Below are 15,298 nucleotides of genomic sequence, written 5' to 3'. Positions count from 1 at the left end.
GTGTTTAAATTGAAATTTTCCCCACAAAAGCACTAGTTGTGCCGATTAGTTCGTCCTCTCTTGCCAAAGAGTGGAATGAGCTTTTGGAACCTTTAACACAAGGTCAAATGTTTTACTGGTTTTCTGTGTGATTCAGAATGGTATTAAATTGAAGAAGACGGAGGAAGATGAGGAAGACGCCATGATCTCTAATAAGAAGCCAAGGAAGGCGACTCTTGCTAAAGCTAAACTTTATGGATGCTTTGTCAAGGTAATCTGTCCAAGTGTGAAGACATTGATACCTTTTACATGTATAACTTTGTGTCCGTCTGCTGTCTTTGTTGCCTAACTTGTGTTCTGCAGTGTGAAACTGTGGCCTTATAGTTACAGTGTGAGGGGAAAAATGCACATGACGACTTTGCAAACCAAACCAAAAGTTAACATACCATCTTAATTCACAAAGAAAATTCAGGCTGTCATCTGAAATAGCGCTGACTGTTTGTGCGTTTCTGTCTCAGTCAGCCACACTGCTGTCTGGTCAGGAGCAGCCAGAACCAAAGTGTTCCAACTCAGATGACAGCAGTAGCTCAGAGGAGGAGGACGACCAGAGACTGGATCTCTCCAGCACCACCAAGTAAGAGCTTCACTTCCAACTGATTAAAATGTGACAAATGGAAAGATTTTACTTTAAGTTCCCTGACATAAAAAGTTTAAAGGATATTTGGCATACATAAGGGCCTTTTTAAGTGATTATAAAGTTTATTTGAATTATATCTAATATTTTGTCTTATTATAGTTGTGTTTTCAGTCTAACTGGTGTTTAATTTCTTGATAGTCATTAATGTTTCAGTTGCCGGTGTTTTTGATTTTCTTCTCTTTGTGGTATAAACATTAGGCTTTCTGATGCTGATCTGATAAAGGCTTGTGGGGGACGCACAGCTCACAAGTAAGTTGGGTCACTGCTATGAAATTGAAAGAATAAAGATGTTTTAAGTATTTCAACATGACTTAATTTCTGTGTTTTTATTTTATGTTCTGTAGAGGAGCCAGACATGGTCTGACGATGAGTGCCAAGTTAGCCAGGCTGGAGCAGCAGGAAGCTGAGTTCATGGCGAAATACGGCAAGAAGCACCAACCAGCGAGTCCCTCACTGGTTTGTGTTACTTTAGCTCCATCCGCCAAGTCCGCTGAGCTGCCAGTGGAGAAGGAGGCGGCGGCGGCGGCGGCTGAGGACTTTCAGAGCAGAAAGATGAAAAAGAAGAGCAGCAATTACCTAAATGGCAACGAAGCATCTGAAAGGGCCAAAACAGACATTAATCCCAATAAGAAGAAGAAGAAGAGAAAGAGAGCTAATGATGAAGTTGAGGAAGCAACTGCAGCGGTTCCTGTTGAGCATGTGATGTTTTCAGAAAACAGTGAAGTGGACCAGCCTCCCATAACTAAGAGGAAACATAAAAAGAAAAAAAAAAGGGATGAAGTAGATGTTGCACCTTCATCTCCAGCAGCGAGCAATAATCTGGAGCAGAAAGCAGAACTGCACACAGACACTAGAGACATAAAGAAGAAGAAGAAGAAGAGGTCCTTGAGCAAACACCACAGTGAGGAAGAGAAGAGAAATAAAACAGAATCCAGTCAGTCAGAGCAGAGAGATGCAGTTTCAAAAAAGGAAGTTGAAGTTATGGAGGAACAATCAAAAGCAAAGCAGAAAAGGAAAAAATGCAAAAAAGATGATCTGATATTGGACAACCACATAAACAGGGAAGTAATTATTCCTAAGAAAAAAAAAAAGAAGTCCAAAGATAGTGTTTAGTTAAAGACTCGAACATTTATCAGCTGGGGAACTTGGCACGACCTGAAATCAGGATAATATGGAGATAAAAACCAGGTGATCTCCATTGATTGGACAATAATTTATATTTTAGACCAGTAAGAAAAAGATGACATCCAGCAGTTTTGCCTCTTAAACAATCTCGCTTGTAATCATAATTTTTTTCAATTGTGAGCTTTTTTTATTCCTACAAGCATTTATTGCAGTTTAAAGCTGTTGGTGGTGATGCAGGCTTTCTTTTTTTTTTTGTGTGGTAAGATTTATTGTCTAAACTTTGACTCATTGTGGTGCACAAATCTCCCTCATGCTATAAATCATTGTTTTAGGTTGTGTAGGGATTGAAATGTTTTTAGTTTAAAACTATGAAATGTAATGAATTCACTTCAGAGCTTCCAATGTGGCTGTATTTTTACTTAAACGATAAACCCTTTCAAAAAGATATGGAAATTATATGCAAATGAATGACGAGGGACATCAAACTGTACTGTTATAGGATTACAAAATGGGAAGATCGTTGTGAAAGAACGGACTGAAAATTAATGGTTTGTCTCAATAGTTTCAATAGATTTGACTGAAATGACGTAGATCTGCAATGTTCCTCCGTGTGAGGCTATTTCATTGTATGCTCCATTCTTAGTTTTTACCTCATTGGCAACATGAGCCTCAAAATAAAAACCTCAATGCATCCCTTGGTGTTTCATACATATTAAGAAGCTGTGATATGTATGACTCACAGATGTCAGAGCATGCAGTTCTGCAATAAATGATTTAATGTACAAAACATCATCAAGCTTAAGAGTTCTTCATGTAGACTAACCATATTTTTGCATAATAAATATGGACTCATCCATCATTATGTAACATTGTGAAAACTGTCAAACTCTTTAAAATGCTCAACATGAGCTGGAGCAAGAGGCAGGATTGTTGCATCAGTGTGTTGATGTAGACATTACAAACACCACCACTAATATTTGTATAATGTACAGCATTCTTCCACTAAAGATAATTCTCTTTTAGATCGAAGTTTTAATGACCTCAACAGCAAAAAAGTCCAAAAATCCAAATCCAACAAATTTTTGATATGCGTTTTCATCTGCCGTATAAATCAAATATTTACACACCTTGGACATAATTTCTTGGGTTTCAATTTTTCATTTTCACTTTTCACCTTCTGTCAAACTACATATCTGCCCAAAAAAACCTCCAACAACTTACCAAATGTGCACTTTTTTTTTTTTTTTAAGAATAGAGGCACTCAACATTTACATACTGAAATCTGAGTTTATCGACCTGTCTGTGTTTCACGTGTGGTTAGTTTTGTCATTTTCAAGGTGTCGTGCCATATTCTTCTATGAATTTACTTTTGCATTCAAAATGTGGAGCAATAATACTGAGAACTGAGAAAGCAAACAAGTTGCCTAATGGGCCCTTATCAGGGCGTCACTCTCACAGATGAACTTGTTGTACATTCCACAGTACGCTGGATCCCAGTTGGCTGTAGAATTCTGGTTGGGGATCATCAGAGCACATGGACCAGCATCACCGAGTACCGTCTTCATCCAGTACCTCCAAACACAACGCAACACGTAAATATCAGTACCGTTCATAACCTTTCCACCACAGATGATTACAAAGAACAGGATGCAACAATATTGAGTAAATTATAAAATAAGTTTGTGAAGATGTCTATTAATTCTCTGAAAGAAATATGTGCAGATGTGTTATCTGTTATTACTTAGAGTGAAAATCAGAATTATAAAATAATTCAATTCTAAGCGGGGACGCAGTCCTCCCTCCGCCGTGGCTGATGCTGCTGAGCACCAGCAGCAGTGTTTGTTTATTCAGGGCCAGTGCATATTAATGGACATCCATAAGTAAATGTGTCAGTAGTGTAGTCTTACACGTTAACACTGCGGCCTAAGTTAAAGTAGGCTAACGGACAGTTTTAATAAGAAAGTCAACTTCTGTGTTTTAATGTTTTTTGGTCTTCTCATCTCACTTTTAAATAAAGCAAATGGAATGCCAAAAATAATTTTTAAGGATATTTTAAGGCACAAAAAGAAGTTCTAATCTTGTCATCATCTTAGCCTCAAGGATGTCCTTTTGTTTTCTGGGCCCCATAGTAGTTGTTAGTCAGATATGCTTATTTCTCATTGAGTAGAGACGAGTATCTCCAAATGTTGTTTTGTTTTTTTTTACCCCAGAGTGTCACTGCGTCTATCAACCCAGGTCCAATTTCCTTCAGCATTTTTTCTTAATCCAATCCAGTATCCGTGAAAATTGTCATAGTAGAACTTGATGTGACTAGCGATGAATTCCTAAAAGTCACAGCATGGCAGATCATTAAATCATGAGCTTTTTCACAGGCATGTTGAAAAATTACACTCCCCATGTTCACTTTGAACTGGAAAAGCTGATTCATATATATATATTTATTCATGCACTTTTTAACGGTTTCTGTATTTAGCACTTAATCTCTCTCAGTCTAAATTGAAGCACTATTTTAAAGATGAAAGGTGGCGTCATGGTGGTCGAGCCTGTTCACCTGCTCTTGTAGACTGTCAACAACAACCAGATCTGCATCTTCATCTTTACAATAATTTTGGCTCTGTTGCCACGTCATCCAAGGATAGCTTTTCTTGTAAAACAGGTAGCACTTTCCTTGGAAGTGAATCCAGCCTTGCCGGCATGGCTGGCACTCTGCGAATTTGATTTTCAAAAACATCATATAGAGAAACAAAAGAATTCAATGTTATTTCAAACACGAAATACAGACACGTGTTATTGTCACAAACAGGATGTTAACATGATTGCTATTATCAAACAAGCTGATTTTTAGAAATTTGACCGCCTGTAAACCTGATGTGCCATTTGTGGACACTTTAAAAAACAGCAATTTAGTCAAATTACAATGTAGCCAGCATGATTTTACATTCATGTTTGTCTTAACAAAGTCCTGGGCGGAAATACTACCTCTAGTTGTCATGAGGTGTCTCAGTTTAAAATGAGTGATGTGAAATTTTACACTACGATCACAATAATTTTAATCCATTTCTGAATCTCCTCACGTGCTAAACAGGCAATGGCAATATTTATTTTACTGTTTGGGCATTAACCTACTTTTTAGTCTATTCAGTTTTTGAGTGATTAATCCGGATTGACTTTTTCTGTGGTGCCCCATTTATTCCTTATTTCTTCACCGACATTAAATCTGTCGTAGTAGTAGTAGTAGTAGTTTTTTTTTTTTTTTTAATTGTACCTAGAGTTTCTCTAGTGTACCTAAATTTTGCATGCAGGTCTATGCTACAACAAACATTTGTTCAGTAGTTCAGAGGTACTCACGTTTGTCCCGGCAATATTTATCGACTGGAAAATATTTAAATTTCAGGATGATGTTGAGCGTCCAGTTGAGATCATCCCTGTCTCTACTCAGCTCCTCTGTCTTATTCTCTAAGACGCTCCTCTCCATTATCAGCTGCTGATTTTCTGCTGTCAGGTTGTTCACGTTTGCTTTGAAGGTCTCTGTCTGTTTGTTCATCACCACACTGACTGAAGGGATGATGAAAGACAGAGGAAGCATGCAACCGTCAGCTTTTAAAATGTCTGTAATGTGAGACTCAATATGCTTTACAAAACCGTATCTTACGATAGACTGCACACCATGAAAAGTCTAAACCTTGCTGTGTAATGTCCAAATAGTTCAAACCAATCAAAAATATGAAATTCAGTCTGTTGAGGTGAATCTCACTGGAGATGATGGTGCTGATGCAGGCCGCAAGCAGGACACAGAGTATACACACACACACCACCAGCAGGCAAAAGTGCTTGTGTGGTTCTCCCTCTATTTCTGAAAAAAAAAAAAAATCTTTTATTCAGAATCATGATTGTGATTAGAGTCGTCATAATGATGACGGGCGTTTTTTATGAGTAAACAAATAACTCCAAACAGTTTGGAAGGAGCAGATTTAGATTTATCGGGTTTATCTCCTCAAACTGCTCCATTAGACCTCTTTTTGGAGGAAATCTGTTTCAAATAATAACAAGATGACGAAACTATGTTGTGTGTTTAGCAGTGTGTAGAGGTGAATTGAAAATGAATCAACAGATTTTCTAACTTACTGGGTTCAGCAGAAGCAGTCCCTTTAGTCTTCACTGTAGAATAAATAGTCGAGTCTTCATTTTTCTCTAGTTGATATCAAAGTGAAATGAAAAAGGACATGTAAGCAATGATTTTTTTGACAGAGTCACAATGAAACAAGACCATATATATTATAAAACAGGTGAGTTGCATCCAATCAAGCAATATTTGTTGTGTCGACTCAGCAGTGATTTTAAATGTTACATACGGGGGGACACATCAGGTCGGTTCGTTTTTATCAAAAACAAAGTGATAGCTATAGTTGTTACCTATTTCTCGCAATAAGTAAATGAGTTACAGAATAATAAAAGAAACTACAGGGAAAGTAACTACAATTGTTTTTTATGTACCAGTATTTAAAAGAAATTGAACTATTTTCCATTCAATGGATCTTTAAATTCAACAGTTTATAAGATTCTTTATATTAAAACTGAATATTATATGTTTTTATGAATGAACCAGACCCCTAACACAGTAACAACTGGACTACCACTGAACTGTCTGTAACTACTTTGATTACTAACTTTCCCATCACTGGTTGTTGATCTCTAGGAAAACCATTTGAATGCCACTTTGCTGTTAATAAAGCAGGACTCCCTTACCTTTGGGATGTCCACCACCGTTTTTGAAAACCACAGTAGAGTAAGTGAGTTCTTCCTCCATCCTTGTGAATCACTCGCCCGCTGCAGTCGCTTCAGTGAAAGGGAACTGGATTTAACACAAGCCGCTGCTGTCGCTTTAGAGGTCTGACTGCACTGACGTGATATTTACAGCAATATCAGTGTCAAATGAGAGTTTCCACTTCCCCCCTGACGCTGGGTAATTGTACTGCACATTGACAGAGGTAATGCTGGAGCTACTTACAACGTGGTCTTGTGGTCACTGATTACACAAGCACATTTCTTCTGTAAAATCTGCTTTTTTGTTAGGTTTTTTTATTGTTACAAAAGAAGCGTGTCTGATTCAGAACTGAAATTACTCACCTGACTTTCTCACCTATAGATTTATTAAATGATGATCAGTGAAGCTGTGACACAATGTGATGTGATGACATAACACTTAAGCTGTTCAGCAGAGTCATGCTCAACACACACTTCATTTTTGGCGGCGGGGGGGGGGGTTTCTTTAAAGAAGTTATTTCTTTTCAGAACTATTTTCAGCCACAGATTAGCACGTATTTTAATATTTCCAGAACAAGAAATATTTCCGATACTCTGGTCATGTTCCTCATAATGAAGGAGCACGACATCTGGTAAATATACGTTTGCTGTTTATAGCTTTTTTGTTGGTGTAGTTTATTTTTTGTTTGTTTGTTTGTTTAGTTTTGGACCTTTGTGGCACAGAGGAGTCAAATCAATCTGTAGCTCCACAGACTGTACTGAAGAATCAGTTCCTTGTTAGTGTGTTGGGTTTTTTTTTTTTTTTTCTTTTGAAATCTGCCAGAAAATAATACAAATATAGATTTACAGTTTCATCCTTTGACCAAAGTTCTCATCGGGGAAAAAAAGAAAAGATGTAGGTAATTATACAGACAAGGAGTATAAAGAAATTCCAGCATTTATTCAGCACAAACATGATTTATAGATGAAAAGTCTTGATTGTCATCGAAGGAAGACAAATGCATCCTCACAAACTGCGCAGATACACATTTTTAATGACAGACAGAATTTATTCATCTCTTTAATGACAGACTCGGGCTGATACATGCAGCTTCTGGAGAAAATGCCTTTTTTTTTTTTTTTTTTTAAGTCTTTAAGTTTTAAAATGTCAAATAGTTCATTTTGATATTGAGACTTATTCCAAATCAGGCTTGATTAAGGCTCTTGTTTCACAGATGTAGCGGTTTTTCATTCTGCACCATGCAATCTTCCAGCTTCCCGAGGGATCTGCGTGAGGCGAACTCAGAACACAATACCCCGAGGAAGTAACTTCATTTGTGCTCCAGAACCTATGGAGGCAAAAATTCACATGATTTTCTGCTTGGCATTTTGGCAAATACATTTGTTAAGCTCTACCAAAAGTTAGCATAGCTTAGCATAAAGACTTGAAACTGGAGGGACAATCTGACCTTAGCACAAAGCTCACAGCCAATAAACAGCCGTGCCCTTAAAATCCCACATTGTCATTTTCACACATGCAGCTCCTTGTTTTAATGTTTTCATCCTGGTTGCAGCTTCATATTAAGTCTAATTCTTTTCAAGAAGGCACGCAGTCAGACTGATGATGGACCGTTGCTCACAGATCTGGTCACCTCAAACCTGATCCATTAGTCTTTGGCTCTTTGGGGAGTTTTTATTTATTTATTTATTTTTTTCCTCTTCTTTTTTTAGGCACTGCAAAAAGAGCTGCACAGCTGCTTCCCGCTTAAGAGTTGTAGAAGTTTCACGCTGTGCCTATTTCTAAAACTGAAAGGTTTTCAGTTCGTGTCCATCAGGTCCCCCCATGACCTTTGACATAAAGTAAAATACGCAGCACGCAGGAGAGAAGAGGCTGCCAGTCTCCTTTCCAATGGTCTGTTTTTATAGTAATAATAAAATAATGTGAATAAATCGAGAAGAAAGTGTGTTTCCGTGCTTACGTGAAGGTGAGGTTGCTTCCATCGGCCCACATCCATGTGCTGTCTTTGTTCAAGCCAATCCAGTAGCCATGGTTATCGTCGTTATACTTTTCAGTGTGATTACTGATGAATTCCTGCATTTATCATACAAGTGTTAATTCTCAAGAACACATTTGAGAATTGTGTCTATAACATTAGGTTATTTCATGCAAAACACTAAAAGAAAGCTTCACAAAGGTCAAGGCTGAAAAACAGTCCGATTTATAAAATAAGTTGGCTTGAATGGAATTTCAAAAAATAAGATTTTTTTTTTTTTTTCCATTTTCTGGTCCTGTATTTTTTGTTGCAAACAAAGTAAGTTGCGAAGTTGAAGATTCATAATCTTTAGTGACACCTTTGGTCAAACATACGTCATAGACTCAGCCATTATTCACTGCAGGATCCAATGCAAAATATTACTGCTCTCTATGGAAAGTGCCTTGATGTAACTTTGTTATGATTTGGCGCTGTACAAATAAATCTGATTTGATTTGATTACGGTCCAAGGCCTGACCTTTTATATTTAATATTCAAACAAATCATTGATTGTGTCTAAATTATTGTTTCATTAAGTCACACCTCTGTGTATCTTCTTCTCTTGTAACTAAGCACTGATGGATTTCAAGATTTAAGGTTTTAAGCTTCCACCACTGATCGATGAAGAAAGCGGTGGCGTAATTTTGTTGCTTCTTTGAGTGTGATAATTCAGAATTAATTTGTTTGCCTTGCCTGTTCTTCTTGGCTTTCAATCACCACCAGATCTGCTGTCTTTTCTCTGCATTTGTCGCGACTTTGCAGCCACGTCATCCAATTGGAAGAATAATCAGAGTTTGCAAACAAATAACACTTTGACTGGAAAGGCACCCAGCTGTCCAGACAGGGTCTGCACACTGTTCATCAAAATCACAACGACAGACATTACTGTTACTACTTTGGAATAACTTATACTGAAATGAAAGTCTGTGAGTCTGAGAGCTACAAAAGAGCCGTATTTCCACCTTTCTGTGGGCAGTGGGCATTCACTGAAAAGCTGTCGTGTTGCAGGATGACCCCAATGGTCCAGTTGAATCTGTCTCTCTCTCTGCTCAGCTCCTTAGTCCGTCGCTCTAAATCCATCTTTTCCTTTTTCAGCAGCCGGTTCTGCTCTGTTAACTCCAAGGTGTCATTGTTCTGCCCTGACATGACCGTCTTCACTGCAGTCGGGGAAAACAATGTTACTGTTCCACTCACCTGCTGAACGGACAAAGCTGCCGTGGTGACAGACGGACTTACAGTGGAGGCTGAGGGCGATGACGACTGAGACCAAGATGACACAAATAACAGCCAAACCTGCTGCCACCACACAAAGCAGAGTGCACAGCAGATCTCTCTCTTTATTTACTGTCATGAGCAACAAAGAATCGATTTGTTATACAAACTTAAGGCAAATACTTCATGTATTTCTTTGCTGTAATAAACCTGAAAGGAACCTTGTAAGACGGGATCTGTGTCACATCTCTGCTGAGTGGTCACCTCGTCATAGATTCCTTCCACCTCCTTTGGTTGCCCTAGAAAATAAAACTAAACCTTGAGATCTCAGAGGTCAGCTTAGAGGAATACATGAGATGTAAAACCTCCTCAGAAGTCAGTGATCCAGAGAGTGCTCAGCTTTTTGTAAAGCGCCACAAATAAATACCAAAACTAAAAAGACCTCCATTGAAAATCCTATTCAAATAAACATACTCTCAGTAAATTGTGTTTAATGTAAGTAGTGAAACCAGAATGAAAACTCTCAGAGTCTCCATGTTTTATATCATTTTACAAAGTGTAGAGACCGTCGCAGTTCAGCAGCTACTTTGTATGATTTTGTAAGATCTCCGCATGACCAGAGAATTATTCTCCAAGAACGGCTGTCAAAGAGAACTAAACGGTAAAAGCAGTGGAGTTTAAAGCTGCAAAGAACAAAAACTCTGAATATATGCTTTCCTCTTACCTTCGAACACCACCGTGATATAATTCAGCTCTTCTTCCATTATTTTCAGGTCTGTAATAGACAGTATGTTCTTGCTGAGACAGAAACATAAACTCACAGCACAACAGCAGATACAGTCCAGGAAGCTCTAGTTTCCATCATATTGCAGAAGCAGAGCAGCCAACTGTGAATGATTTCATCACCCACAGTTCTTCTTTTTGGGGATATGATTGGACAGAAAAGGTTTTTTTTTTCACCATTTTGAGGTCAGATCAGGGTTTTAACTAAAAAGTTAAAATCATTATAAAATTATCTCTCCACTAAAACGGCTGGTTATCATGAGTGCCTTCCATGCAGATCCGCAATTTTTTAAAATGGTTTCTAACGTTTTTATCTGTTCCAGCTGCACTGGCAGAAATAGATTCAAAAAGAGACAAATATCTTTGCACATTCACATTCAGGTAAATTCTTCCTGTTTTGTTCTCAGACTTCCTGACTCCACTTCTTTAAAAAACCAACTGCATGTTGGGCAGGTTTGGGGTAAAGAGTAAGTGATGCAAATTTGACTTTTGACCTCATATGTTGCCAAACATATGAGGTGTCAGTGCTGGGTAAAAGGAAAAAAAAAACTCCAAACACTCATTATCTACCTTTGCATCATGACTTCAGTATTTAACTCACACATATTGTGAAATAACATTTTGTGAAAGTACATTTCGCCACCAGTGACGTTTTTGAAACAAATCCAACACATCTGGTGGGAAGAAATTCAGCCACAAGGGGGAACCAGAGAGCACAAACGTCTTTTATTGTTTTTGACAAACCACCTGTCATTCAAGTCAATAAAAACCAACCACGAGCCATTAAAACGAACAAAACCAAAATCTAAAATATAATTCTGTTTTCATGTTTGGATCCAACAGACCTTCACCAAAACAAACAAACAAAAAAAAAAACCTAAAATTGAGATCTCACACACACATGACCCGGGTTCATCTGATCCGGATCACCGACAAACAAGGCGGGACTCCCGAGACGCGAAATCAGCTGACCAATCAGCGCGCAGGAATCCATCCCGGAAGCGCTCCGCGTCTTTGGCGTCAGGCTGCAGATCTGCGTGTCGGAAGAGCGTCAAACATCGACAGCTGCGTCCACCCGAAAGAGCCCCGGAAAATATTGACAACAATTTCACATTGACCTCGGTTCTCCGTCAGCAGCGATGGTTTGTGGCGGATTCGTCTGCACCAGAAACGCTCTCTGCGCACTCAATATACTCTACGTGGTAAGCACAGCGCGAACAGCTGTGGCCTCTGAAATGAAAACGCTGGGAAGTGTCGGGAATGCCGGTTAGTTTAACGGAAAGGGGAATGAGAGATGTCCGGGATGGTTTGACACCCGCAGGAACAGACAGGTGAGACAGGCGGAAGATGATCGGTCCAGCTGTTTTATCGGTCCCCCAGAGAGACAGACAGAGAAAGCGGAAAGTCCCCGAGTCTGTTTCGGTGCTAAATAAAAAGATATATACTATCCTTCGACCAACTGTCTTTACCTGGATGGCCTCAGGTCAAAGCCGTTTCCTTCCACAAACTGTAATATAAATATCTGAAGTGTGTTTTTCTTAGAGCAACACCATCTGGGCCATTATTGGATTAGTGCACTGACAGAAATGGGAGTTTTTTGGGGCCATCATTTGGGGCTTTTCTTTGTCATGTGTGATGATGATTGATAAACTGAAAGTAGCTTTTGAAGGATTGATCTTTTTCAGGATTTACTGTAAGCTTAGTCCTCTCTGGGTGCAGACTTCAGGTCTGAGTTTAGAAATGTTCGGGACAGAATCAGGTTTGATTCTCTCTAACATGACAAAAACGCTGCGTGGATGCTGATTTCTGCATGGACACGCTTTTTGTGCGTTGAAACTACTGACACACTAACCTCCTTCATAAAATGATGCTCAGTGTCCCGCTTCATGTTTTATTGTCGTCTTCAATTTGCCTCTGGTACATCTTGATATGTTATATTCAAAAAAACATGCTGAAGAAGTTGAAGGGCTGCAGACAGCAGGCTGAAATGAAAACAAAGGTAGATGTTGTGTATTTATCATCTTTAGTGTGGATGTCCTGCTGAGTTTGATCTTTCAGACTGTTATTGATCAACAGCTGCAGAGGGATGTTGGAAAAACGGCCCGTGACATCTCTAATCCCGACTCTGCCCTCTGTTTTCCTCCTCAGCTGGTGAGCCTGCTGCTGATCGGATTGGCAGCGTGGGGGAAATGGTTTGGCCTGGTCTCCAGCATCGGGGTGGTGGCGGGAGTCATCGGCGTGGGCGTCTTCCTCTTCCTGGTTGCCTTACTGGGCCTGTGCGGCGCCCTGAAGCACCACCAGATCCTGCTCTTCTTCGTATCCTTTAATTCCTGGAGTCAAGGAAGGCTTTCTTTCCTGTGTTGGGTTTCAGTTTACTGGTTCAGGATTATTGATCTGATGATGTTTGAAGCAACGTACATTTTTCGAGCACAACTTCACCCACTTCCTACTTGCATGGGAAAAGGAAAATGTCCAAAGAGTCCAAACGGCAGACTGGGACTTTCACTAACAGCGTTCTGCTCCATTAATGTGATTCCTAAACTTGATCCAGTACATGATGATCCTGTTCATGGTCTTCATTGTGCAGTTCGCTGTGTCCTGTGCTTGTCTCGCCCTGAATAAAGATCAGCAGGTTTGTTTATTTTCTCTTAACTGACTTAGTGACTTACATTGAATTAGTTCATTTACTTCAGTATAATTTTCAGGTTCCTTTTGCGACTGTATTATAATTTTATGCAACATTTTACTTCTATTCCATCAAGACTCAGTGAGGAATATTATACTCTTTACTCCGCCTGACGTTTGTAAAATTGTAGATCAGTAACACAAAAATAATCAACAAATGTGTGACTCCTTTGGACAGAAACTTCTTCTGGAGATTGGATGGAACAAATCTAAAGATACACAACAGGACTTGGAGAAAAGGCTGAACTGCTGTGGCTTCTCGAGTGTCAACTACAATGGCACGTGTGCTGCGGTACGTCAGACGCCGGAGAGATTGTTTTCTTTCCGTCTCATCGGCAACTTTATCTTCACGTGCACGGCTGTGTCTCTGGGATTCATGAATATTTCACACTTTCTTCCACTTCCTGTAGAGTTGCTTCAGTGAATCTTCACCATCGTGTAATCCCTGCTCACCCCAAATCCAGAGCTATGCCGAGGAGGTGCTAAAGGCTTTGGGTGGTGTTGGACTTTTCTTCAGTTTTACAGAGGTTGGTAAAAATGGACAAATCCAGCGGGTTTGATGAAGTTTGGTTAATGTACAGAAAGCTGACATGTGTTTGTTTGTATTTTCTGTCAGATCCTTGGAGTTTGGCTCACCTACAGATACAGAAATATCAAAGACCCCCGATCAAACCCCGGAGCGTTTCTATAACCCTTCACAGTTTAATAAACTCCGCTTCAATAATCACTTCTCTTTAATTTAGTAAATTACAGTAATCTGTATATTTCCATATTTAAAGCAAGAATTTCGATTCTTTTTTTTGTTTGTTGTTTTGTTTTACTGTCATCCAAAATTTGACATCTTTAAAAAGGCCAAGGACACAAACACAATCGCTGTCTGTAGTGAGCTAAGAAAGATCAGATTTATTTTTTTGCTGCGTTGTATATTAATTGTATATTAATTAATCTTCATAGGAGAGGGTTTGGGTGGTATGATTATTTTCCAACTTACTGAGAGTTAGAATTATTCATCTCACTCTAATGTCTGTCTTACTGGAGCTACAGGCCAGTCGGACTGAAAATAACTTCACTCTGTCCAAGCTGAAAATCTAATCGGATTCTTAACCCCAAACCATCGAGGTACAACCTCAACTTAAGATCTTAAAACCAGATAAGTCAGCGATTTGACTTCTTGACTACAACATGACTCAAAACTCCAACAAGTTGGCACAAAGTGTTCATTGTTCATATTCGACAGAACAAGCCTTCCTGTCTTTTTAATCTAGAACTGATTCCTGGATTTAGTTTCAGAGTAGTATTAGTCTTCTGCTTTAACTTTACAGCTTCTTTCGTCTCAAGGTGATAGAAGCTCACAGCACACACACACACACAGACACACACACACCTTAAACAAATAAAGTGCTGGTTAGCACCATAGTGGTTTTATGGCACCACTCCCAGATGAATTATTTACATGAGCATGCTGTCGTGCTCGTGTGGATTTGGTGGTGGATGTCATAATAGAAAGAAAAAATGAAAGATGAATTAAAGGCTAAGCTGTTGCACTTCATTATATAGGTTAATATCGTTAAAACAACCTCTTTTTGTTATTTTTGTAAATTATGTCTTTAATTTTTTACTTTAATCATGTTTCATTGTCTAAAATGAATATAGTTGGAGGGAGGAAAAAAAAAAACAGGAAATGTTCATGTCTGCTTTGCCTGTCAGATCCGGTGTTGAGTGATTGTAACTCAGCACCACATGACTCTGCTCACATTCCTCACTTTAAGCCGGATGCTCACCAGGAACTGCGCTCACTGTGCAGCTGGTCGGACCTGTTCACGGCCAACATGCTCACCAAAGTCATTGTGTCTGCGTCATGTTATGAATTCTACTGAATAATTTAGGTAACACTCAGTTTGCACTGGCAGGGTGGAGCCTTTTCAATGCCCTCAAGGGTTTAAAACTTATTCCTCTGTTTGATTGAAACTCTTAATGTATACCTGATGACAAAATGTGAAACCATTTTACTAAATACTTAAATAAATGATGAACCTCATTA

At 39.0% G+C, this 15,298-nt stretch overlaps 4 protein-coding genes across 6 annotated transcripts in view; 2 read left to right on the top strand and 2 right to left on the bottom strand.

The window, feature by feature from the left end:
* Positions 1–1,809, top strand: part of gpatch4 (G patch domain containing 4) — a 35,557-nt gene extending 33,748 nt beyond the window's left edge. For all 3 annotated transcript variants that reach the window (XM_029504849.1, XM_029504850.1, XM_029504851.1), the window contains 4 exons: positions 137–250; positions 498–613; positions 875–925; positions 1,021–1,809. In XM_029504849.1, the coding sequence (XP_029360709.1) occupies positions 137–250; positions 498–613; positions 875–925; positions 1,021–1,789 (1,050 nt within the window). In that variant the 3' untranslated portion in view covers positions 1,790–1,809. The remainder of the gene's footprint in view (positions 1–136; positions 251–497; positions 614–874; positions 926–1,020) is intronic.
* A 1,204-nt stretch (positions 1,810–3,013) lies between these two features.
* Positions 3,014–6,679, bottom strand: LOC115045292 (asialoglycoprotein receptor 2-like). The gene is made up of 7 exons (XM_029504903.1): positions 6,548–6,679; positions 5,927–5,992; positions 5,556–5,654; positions 5,150–5,356; positions 4,353–4,507; positions 4,007–4,125; positions 3,014–3,373 (listed from the first exon to the last, which is right to left on the bottom strand). Exons 1-7 carry the CDS (start codon positions 6,606–6,608, stop codon positions 3,226–3,228), a joined length of 855 nt encoding a protein of 284 aa, XP_029360763.1. The 5' UTR covers positions 6,609–6,679; the 3' UTR covers positions 3,014–3,225.
* Positions 6,680–7,661: 982 nt separating this feature from the next.
* Positions 7,662–10,619, bottom strand: LOC115045291 (C-type lectin domain family 4 member G-like). Its single transcript, XM_029504902.1, has 7 exons — positions 10,514–10,619; positions 10,011–10,088; positions 9,814–9,921; positions 9,540–9,734; positions 9,271–9,431; positions 8,524–8,636; positions 7,662–7,893 (listed from the first exon to the last, which is right to left on the bottom strand). The coding sequence occupies exons 1-7, from the start codon at positions 10,551–10,553 to the stop codon at positions 7,740–7,742; spliced, it is 849 nt and encodes a 282-aa protein (XP_029360762.1). The 5' UTR covers positions 10,554–10,619; the 3' UTR covers positions 7,662–7,739.
* Positions 10,620–11,580: 961 nt separating this feature from the next.
* On the top strand, positions 11,581–15,295 carry tspan13a (tetraspanin 13a). Its single transcript, XM_029504634.1, has 6 exons — positions 11,581–11,774; positions 12,721–12,888; positions 13,124–13,204; positions 13,436–13,549; positions 13,668–13,784; positions 13,874–15,295. Exons 1-6 carry the CDS (start codon positions 11,712–11,714, stop codon positions 13,946–13,948), a joined length of 618 nt encoding a protein of 205 aa, XP_029360494.1. The 5' UTR covers positions 11,581–11,711; the 3' UTR covers positions 13,949–15,295.
* Positions 15,296–15,298: the final 3 nt, after the last annotated feature.

This window comes from Echeneis naucrates, chromosome 6 (genome assembly GCF_900963305.1).
Source record: "Echeneis naucrates chromosome 6, fEcheNa1.1, whole genome shotgun sequence".
Taxonomy (NCBI): domain Eukaryota; kingdom Metazoa; phylum Chordata; class Actinopteri; order Carangiformes; family Echeneidae; genus Echeneis; species Echeneis naucrates.
The sequence above is the reverse complement of the archived record's forward strand: the minus strand, read 5'-3'. Positions and strand labels throughout refer to the sequence as shown.

What these genes read in the sequence shown, in the direction of transcription:
- tspan13a (XM_029504634.1), top strand. Translation starts at nt 11,712, where the DNA reads ATGGTTTGTGGCGGATTCGTCTGCACCAGAAACGCTCTCTGCGCACTC. An exon ending in CACTCAATATACTCTACGTG is followed by an intron (nt 11,775 to 12,720) that starts GTAAGCACAGCG and finishes TTTCCTCCTCAG; the next exon opens with CTGGTGAGCCTGCTGCTGAT. An exon ending in ACAATGGCACGTGTGCTGCG is followed by an intron (nt 13,550 to 13,667) that starts GTACGTCAGACG and finishes CACTTCCTGTAG; the next exon opens with AGTTGCTTCAGTGAATCTTC.
- LOC115045292 (XM_029504903.1), bottom strand. Translation starts at nt 6,608, where the DNA reads ATGGAGGAAGAACTCACTTACTCTACTGTGGTTTTCAAAAACGGTGGT. An exon ending in CATCAGCACCATCATCTCCA is followed by an intron (nt 5,357 to 5,555) that starts GTGAGATTCACC and finishes TCATCCCTTCAG; the next exon opens with TCAGTGTGGTGATGAACAAA. An exon ending in AGACGCAGTGACACTCTGGG is followed by an intron (nt 3,374 to 4,006) that starts GTAAAAAAAAAC and finishes TTGTGTTTGGAG; the next exon opens with GTACTGGATGAAGACGGTAC.
- LOC115045291 (XM_029504902.1), bottom strand. Translation starts at nt 10,553, where the DNA reads ATGGAAGAAGAGCTGAATTATATCACGGTGGTGTTCGAAG. An exon ending in TATCACGGTGGTGTTCGAAG is followed by an intron (nt 10,089 to 10,513) that starts GTAAGAGGAAAG and finishes TTTATTTTCTAG; the next exon opens with GGCAACCAAAGGAGGTGGAA. An exon ending in CATCGCCCTCAGCCTCCACT is followed by an intron (nt 9,735 to 9,813) that starts GTAAGTCCGTCT and finishes CCCCGACTGCAG; the next exon opens with TGAAGACGGTCATGTCAGGG.